The sequence below is a fragment of the Lycorma delicatula genome, chromosome 7 (assembly GCF_047948215.1).
Source record: "Lycorma delicatula isolate Av1 chromosome 7, ASM4794821v1, whole genome shotgun sequence".
NCBI classification, from domain to species: domain Eukaryota; kingdom Metazoa; phylum Arthropoda; class Insecta; order Hemiptera; family Fulgoridae; genus Lycorma; species Lycorma delicatula.
Window position 1 is genome coordinate 7,017,456 of NC_134461.1, and position 19,710 is coordinate 7,037,165.

The 19,710-nt window shown below is 30.5% G+C and overlaps 1 protein-coding gene across 1 annotated transcript in view; it reads left to right on the forward strand.

Moving 5' to 3' along the window:
• The window catches only part of bnl (fibroblast growth factor branchless), a 287,180-nt gene extending 275,393 nt beyond the window's left edge, over positions 1-11,787 (forward strand). Inside the window, exon 3 of the mRNA XM_075371810.1 lies at positions 1,682-11,787. Coding sequence (XP_075227925.1) covers positions 1,682-2,464 — 783 coding nt within the window. The 3' untranslated portion in view covers positions 2,465-11,787. The remainder of the gene's footprint in view (positions 1-1,681) is intronic.
• The last annotated feature ends 7,923 nt before the right edge of the window (positions 11,788-19,710 follow it).

Here is a 19,710-nt window from a genome sequence, read left to right on the forward strand (position 1 = left end):
CACCGGTTATTTGAGTTACTGTACAACAATCTTCAAGCCGGCTGTGCAAACATTAAACGGACGTAAAGTTAGAATTTTAAATTAAACATTAAAATCTGGGTAAAAGAGAAAACGTTTTTACATCAAAGTTTTTGTTTAACGACAGTCTTTAAATACTACCCACCTTTTCTATTTAAAACGTTTGAGTATCCCACACAGAGGCTCGGGGTATGATATTCTCATACAGAAAAACGATCGTTTGGAGGTAAATTTTATTTTTCTACGTTCGACTGCAACGGTTTGACTGCGTAAATATTAACTATATATAAATAAATATATGTTATACGCAAACTTATTTTGCCTTAATCTTATGTTTAAATTCGTGGAATCATTTGTAAAGTAGGGATTCCATCCCGATAAATACCATTCGGTAACCGACTGCTACCGCTTCCGATTCCGGATCTACTACGAGGGCAGAAAAAGGGAATGACACTGAATTTTGCAGGGGATTTTAAAGCGCTCTAAGCGGCAGTCCTGCACGCATACAATTACCCGGATTTCTTGTCTACTTTCCGTCTCGTTTCAAGTCGATCGTTATAGTCATCGAGCGACAGCGAACGTTGACGTAAAGTGTGACGGGTAATCGCCTACTGTGGAAACAAAATAACGATCGAGATTACGCGATTCGGTTTTATATTCGCTTAAAATAATCGGCTTCTGAAAGGTACAAAAAGAACTATTCGATGAAGAGTTTACGTCGAATGCAGCGTGTTTTCGTGCGCGCCGCATTTTTGGCCGGACGAAAGAGCGTGGAAGACACGGCTAAAACGGGCCGACCGCGCGCGTGATAAAAACCTGTATTCGCGTGTTACGGTGAACAAGCAGTGCGTACTACACGCGGTGCAAAGCAGTGTACAAAATATTCTGAGCGAGCCGTTGCATATGAAACGCGTTGCTTGTCGTCGGTTACCGCGCCTCGGTCACGCCTGAACGAACGGAGTACCCCGTATTCGTCTGCAAATTGTCGGTTCACTTCAAGAAGGAAGGAACACGCTTTTTACGTTATTTTGTAACCGTTGACTAGTGTTGGATGTTCTATTATGAACGCGAGGTGAAACAACAAAGCAGCCCGCTGCGTCTCTGTTCATCAATATGCTGAAGATAATGCCGACTCGCTCTCGATAAAACCCTTCTAAAAATGCAGAATTTCTGTTGCGTTACGAAAACAGGAGCTCCTACGTCACTCTGTCTGTGAATATTCGAATACAAGAAACTTAAAACGATTCCTCGCACATCATACCGCCCAGATTTGGCTCCGTGCGACTGCTGGCCGTTTCTAAAGGTAAAGAAGGACCTAAAAGGGCGAAAATTTGAGACAAATCTAGAAGTCGTACGAGCCGTACAGGCAAAATGAAAAGCGCTTTCCAAAGACGAAGGGATTTCGTGATAAGTGGATCGCGGGCTGGAAGCGGTGTGATTTTGAACAATAACTTATAAATGACGATTCAGAATATAGCTTTTTTCGAACTACAGCTATTGTCCCGTTACTTTTCGGACCGCCCCTAATTATCTTCCCTGTGGAGACGGTGAAGTAATCCTTACTTATGTCGATAACTAACGATCGTAGCGTTAAGTATAATTTATAATAACGCAAATACTTGCGAGGTAATAATAATTTATTTTTTTTATTTTTCTGTTGCAGAGGGAGTTCCAGGACGAATGTAAATTCAACGAAATGATAGAGGAACACAATTATAATACGTATTCGTCGGCCAAATATTCCAACCAAAGACGTACGCAGTACCTGGCGTTGAATAGAATCGGTCAACCGAGGAAAGTGTTAATCAGAGCGGGAACGCCGCTCGGAAAATTATCTACGTATACCCGGGTACTGACGCAACCGGTTCCGGCACCGGCGAATAACGCCGATCGTACGCCCCGTACGTGTCCGCCGCCGCCGCCTCCCGGATCGGTACCGGAATCGCCCAGGTGTAAAAAGAAGAGGAAGAAGAAGAAACGACGAAAATGTTCGGAAAAAAATAGGAGACCTTGCAAATTATTAGAAGATAATTTAAGCAACGAAGACGACGGAAGCGGGGAAGAAGCGCACAAAAAGACGGTCATCATAAGAAGAAAATGCGAAGAAGAAAACTGTAGGACGAAAAAACTACATATGATCGGCAGAAAAAGAAAATCGCGGCACAGGGAGCAGCAGGGAACGGGGTCGATCGGGCAACACCACGACGGACAACATCAGCACAGACACTCCGTAAAAAGGACGAGACACCTTCACCATCTGAGGCATCGCGGCCTACCGGACGACGTCGAGCAAGAAGACGACGGTTTCGATCGCGATAACGAAGACAACGAGGACGCGGAGGATCTTAACGGCGTTCAGTCGACCACCGTCGATCCGAACAACGAAGACGATGAACTCGCCACCGACCGCACGATACAACTTCTGGACGATAACGATAAAAAATGAAGTTCGTATCGCCGGTCGAATCGAGGATTTGATGTTTCGTAGCTTTATTATAGATAATAAACAAACTCGTATTAGTTCCTCTTTGCTATGTACTGTTATATACAAAGACACATATACACGCACGCACCTATCGACAGACATTCACAAAATTATACAAAATACACTTTATAGCGATATTTGTATGTATATCTGTTTCTCTCTTTTATTTTAGTTATTTTTTTGTCATTATTATTGCGATCGACGATTATCGCTGCTATTTATTATACTGTGTTACGTAGTAGATTTTTTTTGTGTAGATAGTGTAGCCATTATAGTACAACACGGAATAGTTTACTGATTTTTTTATTTTTCAAACGCAGTATTTAAAAAAAATCCGGAATATATTAATCGATTTTTATCGATTAAAAATAATTTTTTTATCGTTGCAATTCGTTTTAATTTGTTATGTCGGTCGTTAAATGTATTTCTAATATTTTGTACCGCTACTGATGAAAGGAACGGCGGGTGACGGGAGGGTTAAAAGACTGACTATTCTTACTTTTATTTTCTATTTTTATAAACTTAAACGAACGTTCAATTTATTTCCTTTAGGAATAAATATTTTAAAACGTAATTATTTTAACGTAATATTCATTTCGTCGGTTAGACGTAATAGATTTTTTATTAGCGTCTTCGTGCGATATGATATTTCTAAGATAAAAAATATCGTTAATCGATCCTCTTTTATACGCAAAATTAAAAATTTGTTCTACGGTCAGTAAAAAGAACAAATTTTGTTTGTTTTATTTCCCGTTACGTGTGACGAATTTTTTTTCAACAAGAGGCTTCGTAATAAACGATTAATAATTTAACAGTATAAACAGTAAAAATTCAAACGTAACTCGTATATAATAATTTAAAATAATTATTTATATTTTAATAAAGCGCATTCGCTTAATTTTAAGCGGTAACGAATTACTTTAGTCGAATCAAAATTTATCATTTTGAAAATAATTAGACCGAAAAATTATATGTACACAAGTATTCCGTAAAGGAAAACGGAATCGTAAAATTTTGCTAAGAGATGAGAGTAAATGTTTTTACAATAGGAAGATCGTTTTCGAGATACAGTCGCGGTGGCGATTCACTAAACAGATGTTATTTTTTGACGCGAAAACTAATTCTAAGTAGTTTAAATTTCCCTCCCGCACCTTCACGATCTTTTTATAATACGCGGATACTGAAATATTAAAAAGGATACCGTAATCGATTAAAAATAAAATTACAGTATTAATAACGTATGATACGTTAACAACGACCGTTTAAACTTTAAAAGTTACCACTAGGTGTAATAACCATATTAATCGTATAATCATTAATACTTGTAAAAATAGTTTTGTAATATAATTAAAATAATCTGTAAGGCCTCAAAACACGAACTAGAACGACTGAATAAGTAAACTATTCCTATATTTGTACATAGCGATTATTATTATTATAATTATTATTATTACAATTTGTCGTAATTTATTATAATTATAAATTATATGAGACTGTTATAATTATAATATATTGTTTTGTTTTTACCAGTATTTTTGGACCGCATATTATATAAATTGTAGCGTACAGTTAATAAAATTTATAACCAACCTATGTGAAAGCGATTAAGGTAATGAATGTTTTACGTTTATGTGAGATGAACACAATTTTTTGTTATTAATTTGTAATGTCGTTCCGATATTATTATTTATAAACATTGTATGTATGTATGTATGTGTGCACACTTATAAGTATATAAAAGAATGCGTAAATGTGTGTTTGCGTGCACGTGAGAAGAATGAGAGTGAGAGAGAGAGAGAAAATGAGAGTGAGAGAGCGAGAGAGAGAGAGAGTGAGTGAGTAAGAAATCTTTGTTGAAAGTGAATAAAAAGAAACTTTTGTAATTTTTCCCACCTTAGCAAGCTCCACCTGTAGTACCATCATACCTCAATATATTCATTAAATATTTAATTTTTTTAATTTAATTTTAAAAAAAAATCCATTAACAACCGAATTAATTTGTCATCTTTGCCTGAGAAAAGGTTATTTTACTTGAAATTTTTCGTACGGTATGTTCGATATTTCTTTCCGTAACAGATCGATGGATAATGTTTTTCTTTTAAAGGCGTTTCAAAATTAACGCAGGATTTAAAATACGCGCCCTTTTTTCCCCGTCGGGTCGGCAACGTTCTCGTGGAAAAATACACAGTGCGACAGCGCAGAACTATCCTGAAAACATATTAATGTTGATAATGTACTCCGTCGCCGGAGTACATTATCGCGAGATGATAACGGTATTTTTGAAAGTCCTAGATCGGAAACCGCGGACTTTGGATTCGACGTTGATGATATGTCCTTCCAGCAGAATGGCGCCGCGTTTCGTGCGGCGCGCGAAACAATCTTATCGAGTTGTTACGTCGGAAATTTCATCGGCGGCTGATTTCGCGCGACGGCGATCACGATCGGCCGCCGGGTTCGTCCGATCTTACACAGAGTGACTTTTATCTTCGGGGACTTGTAAAGCGCAAGAATTACAGCGAACGCGTACCTACCGTTCCTGAACTTAAAGAAGAAATCCGATTCGTTTTCGCGACAGGCATTCGAAAATGCGATCCCAAATTTTGTTTAAAATTTGCAAGAGCGTCGTACGAAACGCGGAGAGCATTTGACGGAAATTATATTTAATATTTAATCTGAGGGTTTACTATTTCCAAGTACGTCAAAACTTTGTCTATTCGCCCGTAAATAAAGGTTCATTTTATAAATGTAAATCCCGCTTTACTTTTGGGATACCTATATACACATTTTAACGTAGGAACGCGTAGGTTAAAAGGAGCGGAGCGAAAAACGGAAGTGTTTTGAAATTTCCTTTACAGCCGCGACTATATCTTTAATATACTTTTTTTTTTTTACCCGGTTAGTAGATCGTAAAAATTACATCGTTCTCGTTTAAAAGAATATTTGAACGAAAACCGGATAAGATAAAAATTACAGGTCCATATAAAACGGCTTCACGGAACCGTTTTACTTAACGGTCCCGGCAGCACCATTTTTTCAATGAAAATAACAAATATTTTTTTAATATTTTCTCCTCTCCGTTTCAGAAATTAATATATTTTCTTCCCTTAAAAATAAATAAGAAATTTGTTAAAATTTATCGAATATAAATAAATAAATAAACGTTAATAAGATTAATTCGCGAAATATTCGTCGATTTGAACTCAAAATTAACATGTAAACCGTAAATAAATATTTCAAAGTACTTTTAAGTATGTCGCTGTCCTATTTCATTCCCATCGTTAACGGTTTCCTAGTCCGTTATTACATCTACAGACAATAATTCCGTAGTCTACGTTTTTCAAAGTTATAAAATATCTACCCGGAATAAACGATTATCAAAATTTTTTACGTAATAATATCAGTACTTACTAATTTTAAAATTAAAATGATAAATTACACTAGTTGCAGAATAAAAAAAAACGACCGAGAGGAAATTTACTCTTTGTTTTTCGAGCGATTTGAAATAAATTTCAAATTTTTAACGTTGAACGACGGATGTATAATATTATAATACCAAAGAGCTTAAAATAAGAAGAAAAATAAAGTTAAGAGGTTAAGTATTTACTGTGAAAACGGTATGCCATTGAGATGGTATCGGCTGAATTAATAATGTAAACCGGCTATCAATTAAAAAAAATATATATATATTTTTTTTTATTAAATAATCATGAACGGTTAACATAAATAAATCGTTGTGGGAATTTAAAAAAAAAAATTCTTTAACTGCCGTTTATTTTTTTTTAAGAGACATAATATAAAGTTTTTATTCGAATATAATTTATTTGAATAAGTAAAAAAAAAAAAAAAATTATAAAATATAGTCTTATTTTATCATTTTGTAGATATAACGATCGGAAGGATAAATTTTGAGAGAACCACTTTCATACCGATAGATCGATTGAATATGTCCTTCATGCGTTTCGATATCGCTACGCTATAATTATATAGACTACAATGACTTCGTTGTCTGAATTCAGTTGTTAATAGATTTTTTGTTTAATTTTTTTATGCGTATACAATTTCCTTCATATATAGTTACAGATATGTATTTCAGCGTATACTGTAAAATCTGCATACTTTTTTGAACGATAAAAAGAAAGCTACTACTCTGTTTGTATAATTAGGCATTAGGCTGTTATTAACTTATTGTGGTTTTTACTGCCATAAGAGAAGATCAATACATAAATAAATCGACCGTATATATTTAATATGTATATAATTAAAGTATAATAACGTATAAAATATTCTTGTTCAGGAAACGTTAAATAAATATCGATAAAAATTATAATAAATATAAATCAAACGATCGCTGTTAGTACGCATCATTGTTTGACATACAGAGCAAACTTAATAATAATTAATTGAAATATTTTTATACATTTTACTTGTTAATTATAATTTCATGGAAAATTTATTAAAAAAAAGATATATATGTGTATATAATCGGTTTTATTATTAAAGTAAGGCCCATTTTAACGGATCAAATGTAATACAATTTTTTTTTTGTTAAATTACATTTAATAATTCTTTCCGTGATTTTTTGGTGATATTTGTGGCTGGATTTCCGTCAATCGAACCGAGTTCCAGGCGTCTACATTAGATTAAATATAATCGAACCGTTTGTATTTTTATTTTCTTATTAATTTTAAAAAGAATTTTATTCGAATACAGTAACGGGGCACCGATAAAAAAAGCGAGGCGCATTTCAAAACTTTTTATTTGTATACCGATTTGTAAATTAATTATAAATAATTAAAAGTTTCTGTTTTCCTGATTTATATTAAAAAACGGGATTAACGTAAACAAAATAGCTTCGATATAAAATATTTGTTACGACAAACGGAAAGCGAAATCGATGTGTATATTACATCGGTAATTTCGGTAAAAGGTACGTAATATTTTCTGTAACGGACTTTATTTTGATCGCAAAGAAAGTAAAGAAAGGGTACAATCGGGACCGAGAGATGCTTTTATTTAAAGTAATGATGTATAATATGTAGCTAATACCGTGCGATAAAAGGAACGAAAGTGGCGATTCATTTTCTTTGGTGCATTCGTCTTTCGGCAGGATTCACTAGAATTCCCTTCATCTTTCTCGTTTGTGAGCATCATTTTACCTTGTGCGATGACTGTATTCCATCGTTTTTCTCACCGCTTTTCCTCGACAGTCTGCGTAGAATATGCCCCGGCGTAAAGTTTATCTTACTTATCGTATCTTATAAAATTAATACCGCTCCGCGGCAGAGCGGTAGCTCTTGGCCTTTCATCCGGAGTTCCCGGGTTCTAAGCTCCGTCAGGTACGGCGTTTATCATACGCTACAAAATTCCATTTCCATATTCCGGGCCCAAGATTCGAGTTTACGAGGCGATATATCATCAAACCCAAAAGAAAAAAAATTCTACTCTGCTTTCTCGTTTCTCATTTTTTTTAATCCGTTCCGCTTTCCGTATACGTCTCGGTTATAGGTTTTAAATCGCTCTACGCGTTTCGAAGAGCTTGAGACGGAATATAATATTATATTCTGATCGATAAAGAAGTACATTTCTTATTTATTCTTAATTTTATCCTGTCGATCCGGCATAATTTATGGATTCACTTCCGACTGCTTTTAATCGGCAACAATACCGCCAATTTTGGGTTACGCAAAATTCGTCGTGTTGTTGAAAAAAGGCCCGATTTCTGCAAACGATGCGAAAAGCGATAAATTTTTATTCTCCCGATTGCCGTTATACGGTCCAAATTATCTTGATTAGTCTCATTTCTTTTATAAATCGATGTTTAAACGAGTAGAGAAAAAATTCTCTTCGAATATTTTAAACAAACGATAAATTGCGCTTTTGTTTGGCCGGTTATGCGCACCGTAAATATCGCGAAGCGCACGATACGTGGCCGTAACCGATTCCATATTTCCATAATAAATTTTTACGGTTTATAAACATTGCCGACTCGTGTAGCGTTCCACGATGATTTGTCATAAACTACTGAAAACAAACGACGCTTGAAAAATTAAACAAAAATCAACGTCGGCCACCATAATGTGTCATTTTTTGCGCTCAAGTATATATATTCAACGTAATTTTTATTTAACGAAGGATTTAGCCTGCAGCAGAACAAACATAATATGTAAACGTAACAAATAATTAAATAGATTTATCTAATTACATACATCGCATTACGGTGTACCTTTATAATAATTAAGGTCCGCGGTTTTTAAAAAATTTCTCATCGATACATTTAATTTCGTACGTTTCATTTATAAAAAGAATACCTATACAAATATTGTTCGGTGCCAAAAATATGCGCACGTCAGTATTTTTCTTTCCCTACGATAAAAAAAAATTAACTATCTTTAAGTTATTCTTTTAAAAGCGTTGCGACGTCGTTTAGAAATTAAAAAAAGTACGATTTATTCCGATCGCATTCGATCCGATTAAAATGGACCAAAGATTACGAAAAAATATTTTACAGGGTATTAAAGTTAAAATAACAAAATTATATAATTTTTTTTTCTTTTTGTTTTTTGTAAGAAATTAAAGAAGTATTACATGTACCCGATATAATTTGAATTAGTTGTACGATTATGAGTTAAATGCATTTATCACTATTTTGTAACTATTTTACCTTTATTTAAAAAAAAAAAATATTTATTATCTTATTTTGTAATAAATGTTTGTACATTAGAAGAATATGACTGATAGAATTTTAATTTATTATAAATATTACCGTCGAAAATATTTAATTAGTTGTAGATATGTATTTTTTATAGTTTTCAAATACCAATTATTAAAAAAAATAAAAATAAAAAGTAAAAAAAAAACCAAAAAAAAAAACAGATAATAAATTTTTATATTGTGTGTGTAACTAATTTATTTATTTTTGTTGTCCTACCTAGAATTTATGTAATAAAATCGACTGCATATTAAAAAAAAATACATTTTTTTTGTAAGTGATTTTGCATATTGCGGTAAGCGATACTTGCATTATGTATTATTAAAATTACACGTTTATTTATATAGCCCGACTGTAGAGGCGCATGTTTATATGTAACCGCCTAACGGCTGCGAAATTACGTTAAAATTTTCATAAGTAATATATTTAAGCGAAGCTTTTTTACTCATCTGCTATTATAAATTTACATTATATTTTCAAAACGTACCTGAATGCAAACGCACAAATGTAACCGATGAATGTTATAATTAGTAAGTAGACGTACGCACACGTGCTTGTTTAGAGCAAAAATATGAAATAAAGGTAGCGTTTCATATTAACAACGGACGATACACGCTAACTTTTTACTTCGATCTATTCGGATAATAAATTTTATATATATAAAGTACTTCCTTTTTTGAAGCGAAGCGAAAAAAAGTTCGGTTTTGTTTTACACTACACAGTCCAACTTACCTTTGATCGGATTTAAAAAAAATTATATACGGTTTAAAAAAATGTTTAGTAATTCACTTTCTTTTCATATGAAATCTTCTTTTAAAATTACTACACGGGTACTAAAAACGAAAGATATTATTCTAAAATTTGATTAATTTAAATTTCATATATTCCGATTTTGGAGCGGTTTTTTTTTTGTTTGAAATACTATTAAAATAACATCCTGCGATTTTTTTAAATTCATCCGAATCATTATTTCTCCAATTTTTAGATAAAAGATATTAAGATTTAAAAATTATTTAGAAAAATTTTAATATCCATTACGGAGATGATTCTTCATGCGAACCGAATGAACGTGCCGTTTATAAGAGCGATATTTCAGCGAGTACAACGTTCTAAAATGCGGTTCCATAATTTACATAAATCGGCGCGAAAGAGTACACGAGAATAGTTTCGTTTCTCGTTTTTTTCTATTTATCCCGAGCGCGGCACTCGAAGTTTGTTATTTTTGAATATACGTATCGACATTGAGTTCGTATCGTAAAAAATCGCACGCCGACCATAGTTAACGTAAATCGAAAGTTTCGCATATTTTTCGCTTTTATAGCCGTTAAATTTCGCATAATCTGATATCGATTAAAGGAAGCTAAACGCGGTCGATTTAAAAAAAAAAATAACTTCGCTAATAAATTTTTCTATTTTTAGGCGTTAAACGTTTTTCTTATCTCATCTTTTTACGAGATAAAATAAGAAAACTTAGATTACATTTTTCGTCTTTCGCGGAAACGAATGAAAATTATCTTTTCTTTTTTTAAAAAAGATAAGATAGATATTTCTCTTCTTTTTCCCTTTGTTTTTATATTTTTTTCATTTTAATAATTTCCAAACGGAATTCGCTTTCTACAGATATTTTCTTTACAAAAACGTATAATGATAGCAGAGATTATTAGTAATCCGCTTAAATATATTAGGATGTAATTGTTATTTTTACGCCTACTTTTGTTTATATGGATTCAATTATTATTTTAGAAAAAAGAGAAAAAAAAGTATTTTACTGCTCGTTAAATAAAAATATCAACGCGACATTAATTTTATCAATTTTTGTATTTTTAAACTCTGTATGTCTTGATGCTTTTAAATAAAAAAAAAAACCATTGTTTATAAATATATGATATGTCAAAACTAATTAAAATTATACATTATATAATTTATAGTATTATTAATTTTTTTTTTGTAATATTAATTAGATAATAATTTATTTAAATGTGTTTCATATATTTATTAAAATAATTACTGCCGTTTGTAAGATTATAACTATTAATTTAATTTATTTTATAAGTAAAAAACAAAAAATAAATTTAAAATAAATCCGATGCAAATTTTTTTTATCGTATAATAATAATAGTTGTAGTCTTTAAAGAAGTGTCATGCGATGGAAGAATTAATAAATAAATAAATCCGTAGGGTCAGTGGTTTGTAAATATCATCGGTTTACGCTCCGTTTTTGTTTTAAACACGAGGCGAAACGGTCGTGATCCTTTGCCGTTTGTTCGTAACAAAAATTACTCCTACCGTACCTTAAGATTTCCTCTTACCGCTTTCTGAATATTAATACGTAAAATTTTTATTTAATTGATATTTATATTAGAAAAAAAAAACGATTTCTTATTTATTTATAAATTCTTGTAATCTGTTTAATAATAACAGTTATTATTATTATTAATCGATGAATTTCAGTATTTATTAATTTTTTCAAAGACAAAATATAAATATATACGTTCATTTTAAAGCTACATCCGTTTCTATTGAATAATTTGCGGTTGAACGATATACGCGCTATTAAAATACCAAAATACATCGTTTAAAAGATAATAAACCGTAAAATAAATTAACGAAATATAAAACCAGAATTTCACGTAGTACAATTTACAGAAAATTTATCCGTTAAAATTAAGTTTTTTTTATTTTTTGTTTTTTAAAGTACGCGGATATTTTAATACAGACGACAATATGAATTTGATAATTATCTAAAACTTTATATTATTAAGCTTTTTTTTTTTTTGTGACGATTACAATCGCGTGTATCGAGGCGCCGCTACGATCGGATAAAATGTGAACAGTACTTTAGCGGTTTATTTAACGACCGATTGATCTTCAGTACTGAAGTATAATTAAACTTCTAAACGAAATCTCACAGTGCGAAATAATAGTAGCGATAGATTAATATAAAATTATAAACACGTATCGTTGTTTAATGCGGGACGATTAATTTTTACCGATGACGACAGGTTTTCCATCGATTATTACGGTTAGAGTACGCTTAAACGAACGGGGATCCTTACTTCACAGATAGCGCGCTGGCGGCCAAAATTAATTTATAGTAGACGACTAACGTAAAAAATTTAATTAATTTTTTTTTAATTTCGGTTCGTTTTATCGTAATTTTGATTAATAAAATAGATTCCTCGTTATATCGATTCGTATATTTGTTTTTTTGCGATCTTTATAAAGCAGGTAACATATAAGTTTACGATGTCGTAAAATAATTTGAAAGATATCTCGGCAAACGCAGTACTAATTTTTCAAGTCGACCGTTTATTTTTTATCGGAAAACTCTTTTGAGCCGCATTTTGTCGCGAAGAATGCCGAACGGCCCGTTCGGCATTCTTAATTCTAAATACGAGGGGCCCCCCTCGTATTTATTTTTCCGCAAATTATTTACCGTTCGAATAATTTCAGCTTTATGAATTTTAATTTAAAACGACTGTACTTTAATAATGGAACCGAACATTTTTTTATTGAAAGTTTAAAACGTACAAGATTTTATCGATTAATATTATCGTATAAGACTACGGACGAGTTAAATTATAATTCTTTAAAGGCTTCGTCTCCGTATCCCGTTATTCCTCCATAACCGTTCTCGTGTAAATTAATTTAAATTTGTCTCCAAAAGAATCGATCGTGTTACAGAGAATTATACGTTTAAAGGAGCGTCTCCCGCATCGAAGATTACATTTAACTCGTTTTTTCTATCTACAAAAATCTTAATTCGGTCCCGTAATGATTTAATACGGTTTCTATCAAAAAAAAATTCTGAAAAATTGGACCGGGTTTTTTTCTGGCGAAGGATATCATTTTTTGTTTTTAAAACAAAATGTTAAAAACATTTTTTAAAACGAAAATGTAAACGTATACATATACGACTTTTATTAAAAAAAAAACCTTGGGATATTCTTACTCGAGTACCATCACCCGAAAAAAAGTGAACGTGTTAATTTTTCGATCGTCAAAAATTACACTTTATATACGTGCTTTCAATATTCTTCTAATTTCACTTTTTTTTCTAATTGAAAATTTGTTTTCTAGTACGGTTTACAGGTAAGAAGGATTTTTTCATTACGTTAATTTATTTTTGATTTCAACAACAATAATTTTTCTTAAACAGCGCTATATTTTTTTAAACTGAATATCTGTTCTCACTATCCGTTTCTCAATTATACATTATATCTATGTTATCGGTTTACAAGAGACATTTATTTATTTTACGAATAAATAGCTGTTGTAAACCAGAATGAAATAAATTAAGTCAGAGAATGTTAGAAAAAAAAAATATATATATATATACATATAAAATAGATGAGTATTTCGACTGTAAAACGATTATCAATAATAGATAAATTGGGAATTAATAACGGCATATATTAAAGGAAAAAAATGGTTCGTAAAAAAATTTTATAATAAAAATTAAATAAATAATCGATATTTACAAAACACTTATTTAAAGATTTTGTTAAAAATAAACAAATCCAGAGTCGCATATTTTTTAGCGTTACGCAAATACTATTTAAAAAATTTACGATAACTTTTTTTTATTGCCAATTTCTCTTCTGTTATTTTACTTTTACTAATTCCCGCTGTACCTGATTATCGTATATCAACAGAAATGCGCGTCTATTTTTATTATTACTTTTTCCCTAAAAACAATTTTTTAACGTTTTCTTTTATGAATCTTAGAAATTTTTAAATTCTTGGAATTTGTTTTTCCCTTTAACGGAATAAAATTAATTATATTGAATAAAAAAAAGAAAAAAACCTATTCTGCTTTAAAACCGCGTAACGTGATATCTGTATGAAGTCGAAGGTACAATGATAATTAATAAAAATAAAACGGTATAAAAAATAAAAACAAATTTTCAAATACATTTTATTTAATTTCACAATATTATTTATAAATTTAATCGTGTAAAAATTTTAATAACAAATTTGGATAATTAACGATCTCTTTTTTCATACTCGCATCAACAGTCCCGTTAACTGTATTTAATTACATATTATAGTTTTACCCTAACCGCAACACGACCGATTTCAGATCGGGACGTTATTAAATTTCTTTGATCTTCAAATGGAAAATGGATTTCTATAAAATATTTCTTCCGAAATTGTTAGATCTTCGTTAACAAAATATTATTTTTTTAAAAGTTTCGAAACAAAATAACCGACTCTTGTCGTTAGATCGTTATATTGTGTTTACGTAAAACACAAGACGCTAAGAAAACACTAACCTAACCCGTCAATCGTAAGTATAGAAAATTGTATTCGTCATTTACAAATATACACTCTCTCTAAAAATTTTTATATTTAACTTTTAGACTTTACCGGTTTATGAAAAACTCTCTAATAATTCTCCGCCAATTCTTTACCGAACAATCACTGCAATAGAATGTAACAAAAAGAATAAAAAATAAACAGATAAAACAAAAATTAATTATCTCTCTCCCTCTCTTTCTCTCTGTATATATATATATATATATATATATATATATATATATATATATATATTATAAAATTATAATTAAATCAGCGGCGCATTTTTAAACACATTTTACAAAGAAATCAAATTAAAAAATATGTTCGTAAAAGAAAATATTTACGAATGTACACATAATAATCGCTTATTTGTTGTCTATGTGGATTATTAATATCTCAATTATGGGATTATCGAGGCCAATAACCTTCAATCGTTTACATTACATCATATATATATATATATATATATAATAAATATATATCTATATATATTATTTTCTGAATGCCGAATCCATTAAATTTTATTGTAAACAGTAAAAACGTTTAATATAAAATGAATTAGTAATTTACGTATTACGATTAAATAATAATAAAAAAACAATATTCGTAATATCTTTTTTCTTATGATTTTATTTAGTCGGATCTATAAATACGTATTCCCGCCATAATTTTTATCGACGCGATAAAATAAATACGTATAATTAATATAACCGTTCGACTCCCCAGTGAAAACAATGGATATCGATTAATATTAACGAATAACTTTATAAATAAGTAGCTTATGTAAATAAATAATTCCGTTTGAATGTAGCCTGTACGTCAAGGAAGCTGCTAAGGCTCTGAGACCGTCTAAATGATTTATAATCGAGATAATAAAATTTATATTAATTAACAAACTAACAGAATTAATTTATTGTTCGTTATAAAATAACACTTTTGCTAATAATAATAAAATTACTGCGATAAAAAATAATTTCCAAAAAAATTATTATATATAAAAACGATCGCAGTTATTAATGAAATTAACTATAACAATACTATTTTACGACTTTTTAATTTACGCATCTAGTAAATATTTGGAAAGCGTAGCTAATTTAAATGTTTTCGATCTTAAATTCCGAGTATTAGGAAGGAACGCATCGAGTGGCATTACAATCGATGCTGTTACTATTAACCGGACTTTATAAATTGATTACGCGGCCGATTAAAACTCTATTACGTGTCAAATCGTTCGTGAAAAATCGATTGATTTTATTTTAAAATTAATTAAATTAAATACTTTAAAAACTTATCGCCGGGGTTGGGGATCATTGTCGTTTCCCGTCTGTGCGGCTTGACATACCTCTCCTGATGTCTGGTGGTGCGGCGGAGCGGTATGTGTAAGGTCGGTATCGAGCATGTCACTGTCAGGGGAGAGGGAGAGGTAGTTTTAGTCGGTCCTGAGTTGATTTTTTGGCCTCCTCTTACGTAAAACCCGCAAAAAATTATCGGATCTGAAAAATTCGGCTATCGAAAAATACCTTTTTTTACCCCGATTACCAGAACGTATTTTCCCGAACGGCTGATAATTGTGAACGGGCAAAAAGCTTTACTTTTCATCTGTATCGCTATTAGGCGATCGGATCCGAGGAGACGGTCCATTATTATTATTAGGGGGTCGGTAAGAAGGACCAAGGGATAAAAATAGCACAAATCGGTACACAATCGACTTATCGTAGATAAATAATTTTTGCTTTCGTAAAAAAATATTCGTGTACTTTTAAAATAATTTAAAAGTATTTAATTTTTAGTCGGACAATCCAATCCTTATCGAATTATACTTCATAAAAATCTTTTTACTTTACAGATAACGATAAGTTACTTACGAAATTCCTTGTAAGTCGATAAAAAAAAAATATCCTATTGTATAGACTGGAATATAATACAACGAACACTTTACGGAATCCGTTATTCCATTTAAGGGGTTGTATTTTGTAAGAAATTTTGTTTTTTGAGATTTTTTATTATTTATCGAAAGAGGATCCTAATACAATATCCGATATACTTTGCTATTTCGACTTGTTTTTGTATTATTTTTTATCGTAATTAATTCGAAAGTGCTTTTTATTACCGTACAACCGCGTAACTATTCGTATTTACAATAGATTTAAAATAATTTTTTTTACAAAATCTAAATTAAATATTATTTATTTATTCTACGATTCATTTTTAGTGTATTATTTTCGTTCGCAGCCGTCTAGTAGCGGTTAGTAATAACCGTAGATTTATTTCTGTATTTATTTAATTTATTTGTTTAGTCAAATCGAAGTGTTTTATCGCCGAATGTCGGCTGTTCAACTTAAATAGATGTTTCGTTCCGTTTCAAAGAAAAAATTCCAAGTTTATTTTTTTATTTATTTATTTTTTTTAAACCTACTGAACATTCGAACTGACCGATTTGATTACAGTGCCGGTTGTTAATTTTAGCAACAGATAAACCGGTTATAGACTTAAAAAATTGAATTTATTTACAATATATCTATTTACGTACGTTTAAATTTTAGAAAAAATTTCTTACGTATGCGTGTATATAAAAATCTTACGTTTGCGTATTCGCTAGCAGACTTATTCTCTCCCTCTATTCAATTTTTTTTTTTTTTACAGAGCTATATTTTCAGTTTGATATCTCTATGAAACGTAATCGGTTTAAAATTTATTTCAAATAAAATAAGCGGTTGTTACGTTTATTGTTCAGAAAAATTGTTTGCGTTTGAAAAAAAAAATTATTTATAAATCGAGAAAGGAAAACGTTTAAAACTTCGTCGATCTCGGTATGTTATAGCAATTATTTAATTAAAATTTTGATAATAAGAATAAGGGTTCGGTGACAGAAAATGTAACTGAACGGTCTGCTGTGAACGACTTCGAATTTGCGATGCTCGTAAATTACAAAAACTATGAAAATTAAAAATACTTAGCGTACCCTCTACCAGAGATTATTTTTAAATCGCGTCTGATGTCATCGTCTCTCTGCCATATAACGACAAGATGTTCTGTACAGCCGGTGTACAGAAACCTTTGGAACGTTTACTTTTCGGTTTAGCTTTTTTTAATATATATTCAGTAACGCTTCGGTAATTTTATTCTAAGAATATTTTACTTCTAACCTTTAAATTTTAAAAATGCCTCAAAGAAAACAATAGACCGAAACTGGGAGAGCGTTTTACGGTGGTTTTTTTTTTTGTTCAAGTTTCACCTTCAAATTCCACACGTCAAAAAACGTAAGCTAATGTAATCCGTTCACGTATTAATTATTTCTGAGCCGCGTCTCTTTACACGCAACGGCAAAGCATATTATACGAAAACGGGATTTTTTTATAATCTGGGAACGACGTGTAATACTTTTCGAATCGGTCCGTAATACTTTACCGTAGACAAATTAACGCTTTTCACTTTTTATAACTTATTTGAATAATATTTGTAACGTAAATTCCTTTAAATCTCTGTGAATCTATAAGCGGAGTACTCTTAGATTTATTGCAAAGATAAAAAAAAATTGAATCGTTTTTATTTGTAAGATAGATTATTAAATTTATTCCTTTTAATTTTATAATAATAATTTTACTTTGTCGTCCGGTTAAATTAAAACCGGAATACCGACTCGTCTTTTTTATTCTCGCTTTCAATAATTTTCATCCCGTATCGATATGATTACAAATAAAACACGCGTTCGGATATTTTTGTCTCCGAAACGTTTATGAATTTACTCGTACGTTTTTCTTTACGTCGTCCTGTTAATTCTATCGATAAACCCTTCAGAGTTTGGACCGATAGTTTTCTTTTTCAGGTCCGTAAGAGATTTTCTTTTAAATGATTATACGAATATAACGAACGTAAAGTTTGTTTTCTATTTATCTAATTTGAAACTCGTTTTTGGAATCTGGTAATTTATATTTCGTTCGTAATATTTCTATTAAATAACTAATAATAAAATAAATAAATATATAAAACGGTTTTCAATATTTATTATTTTTTTAAAAACAAAATTATTTATTCTGTAATCGATATGTGTTTAATTTATTATTTTATGTTTTATGTAAAGTGTTTGTGTAAATTTATAAATAATTGTATGACTGTACGATCTAGATATTAGTAGTACTTATTTTATTGTTCTGAATTTTGTCACACACACACACATATATACATACATACACACACACACCCACACACATAAAATATCAACAAAAATTAATGAATCTCTGGTCAGTGTTTTGCAGCGGAGAAAAGTGCTATATTTTGATATTATTACATACGTAAATCATGTAAATACTAAATACATTTTTATTAGATAATAATTATGATAATTTTGTTTTTTGTTTTTTTTTAACTTTTTTATAATTATTTTTGTATAACTAAAACATAACTTAATTATAATTTACTTAGTAAAGCAAATTACTAATTGTATAAGTCTAAGTAAATTTAACTTTTATTAAGTTTTTCATTTATTCGAGTACAACTGATACGATTACAACATACAAGCTAATCGTTGGTTTATTTTAAGCGGTATTTCAAACAAATTTAGTTATTTAACGAGGGCAGTAAATAAATAATCGGTATTGAAAAGCGTATTATTATCGTCTGCTAAGCCGCGGTGTACGTTTTTTTAGAAAAACCCGATTCGCGCAGACTGCAAATCCTTTTTCTATGTATATTAAAAACTATAAAAATTATATAAAATTTTCCCTCTTATATTAATTTTATTATTTAAAATATATTTTAATCTAAATCGTTTTAAAGTTTAATTATTAAATTAACTCGTTTCAATTAATTCGTAAAATACTCATAAAATAACACTGAATTACGCTACCGCTATTTAGAAAAAGTTATAGCGCCTATGTACCTCATCCGAAAGCTCGGTGTTCGAATTCCGATAAGGGATGGCATTTTTTTCAGCGGTAGCGACAACCTGTTGTAATCGAATAAATAAATACAATAATTGAACAAATAAAAAAATAAAAATTATTAAAGAACATTTGTCTTAAAAATCGTTATCGGAAATTTTATAGACAGCTAAATTACGATCTCTTACAAGAATCGTACACGTATGATTAATATGGCACTTGAATTTATTGAAGAAAACTATTATATTTTATTGTAATCTACGTATAATAAGATGTAATAAAATGAGTTGCATTGTATTGTATTATAACTGTAAGTA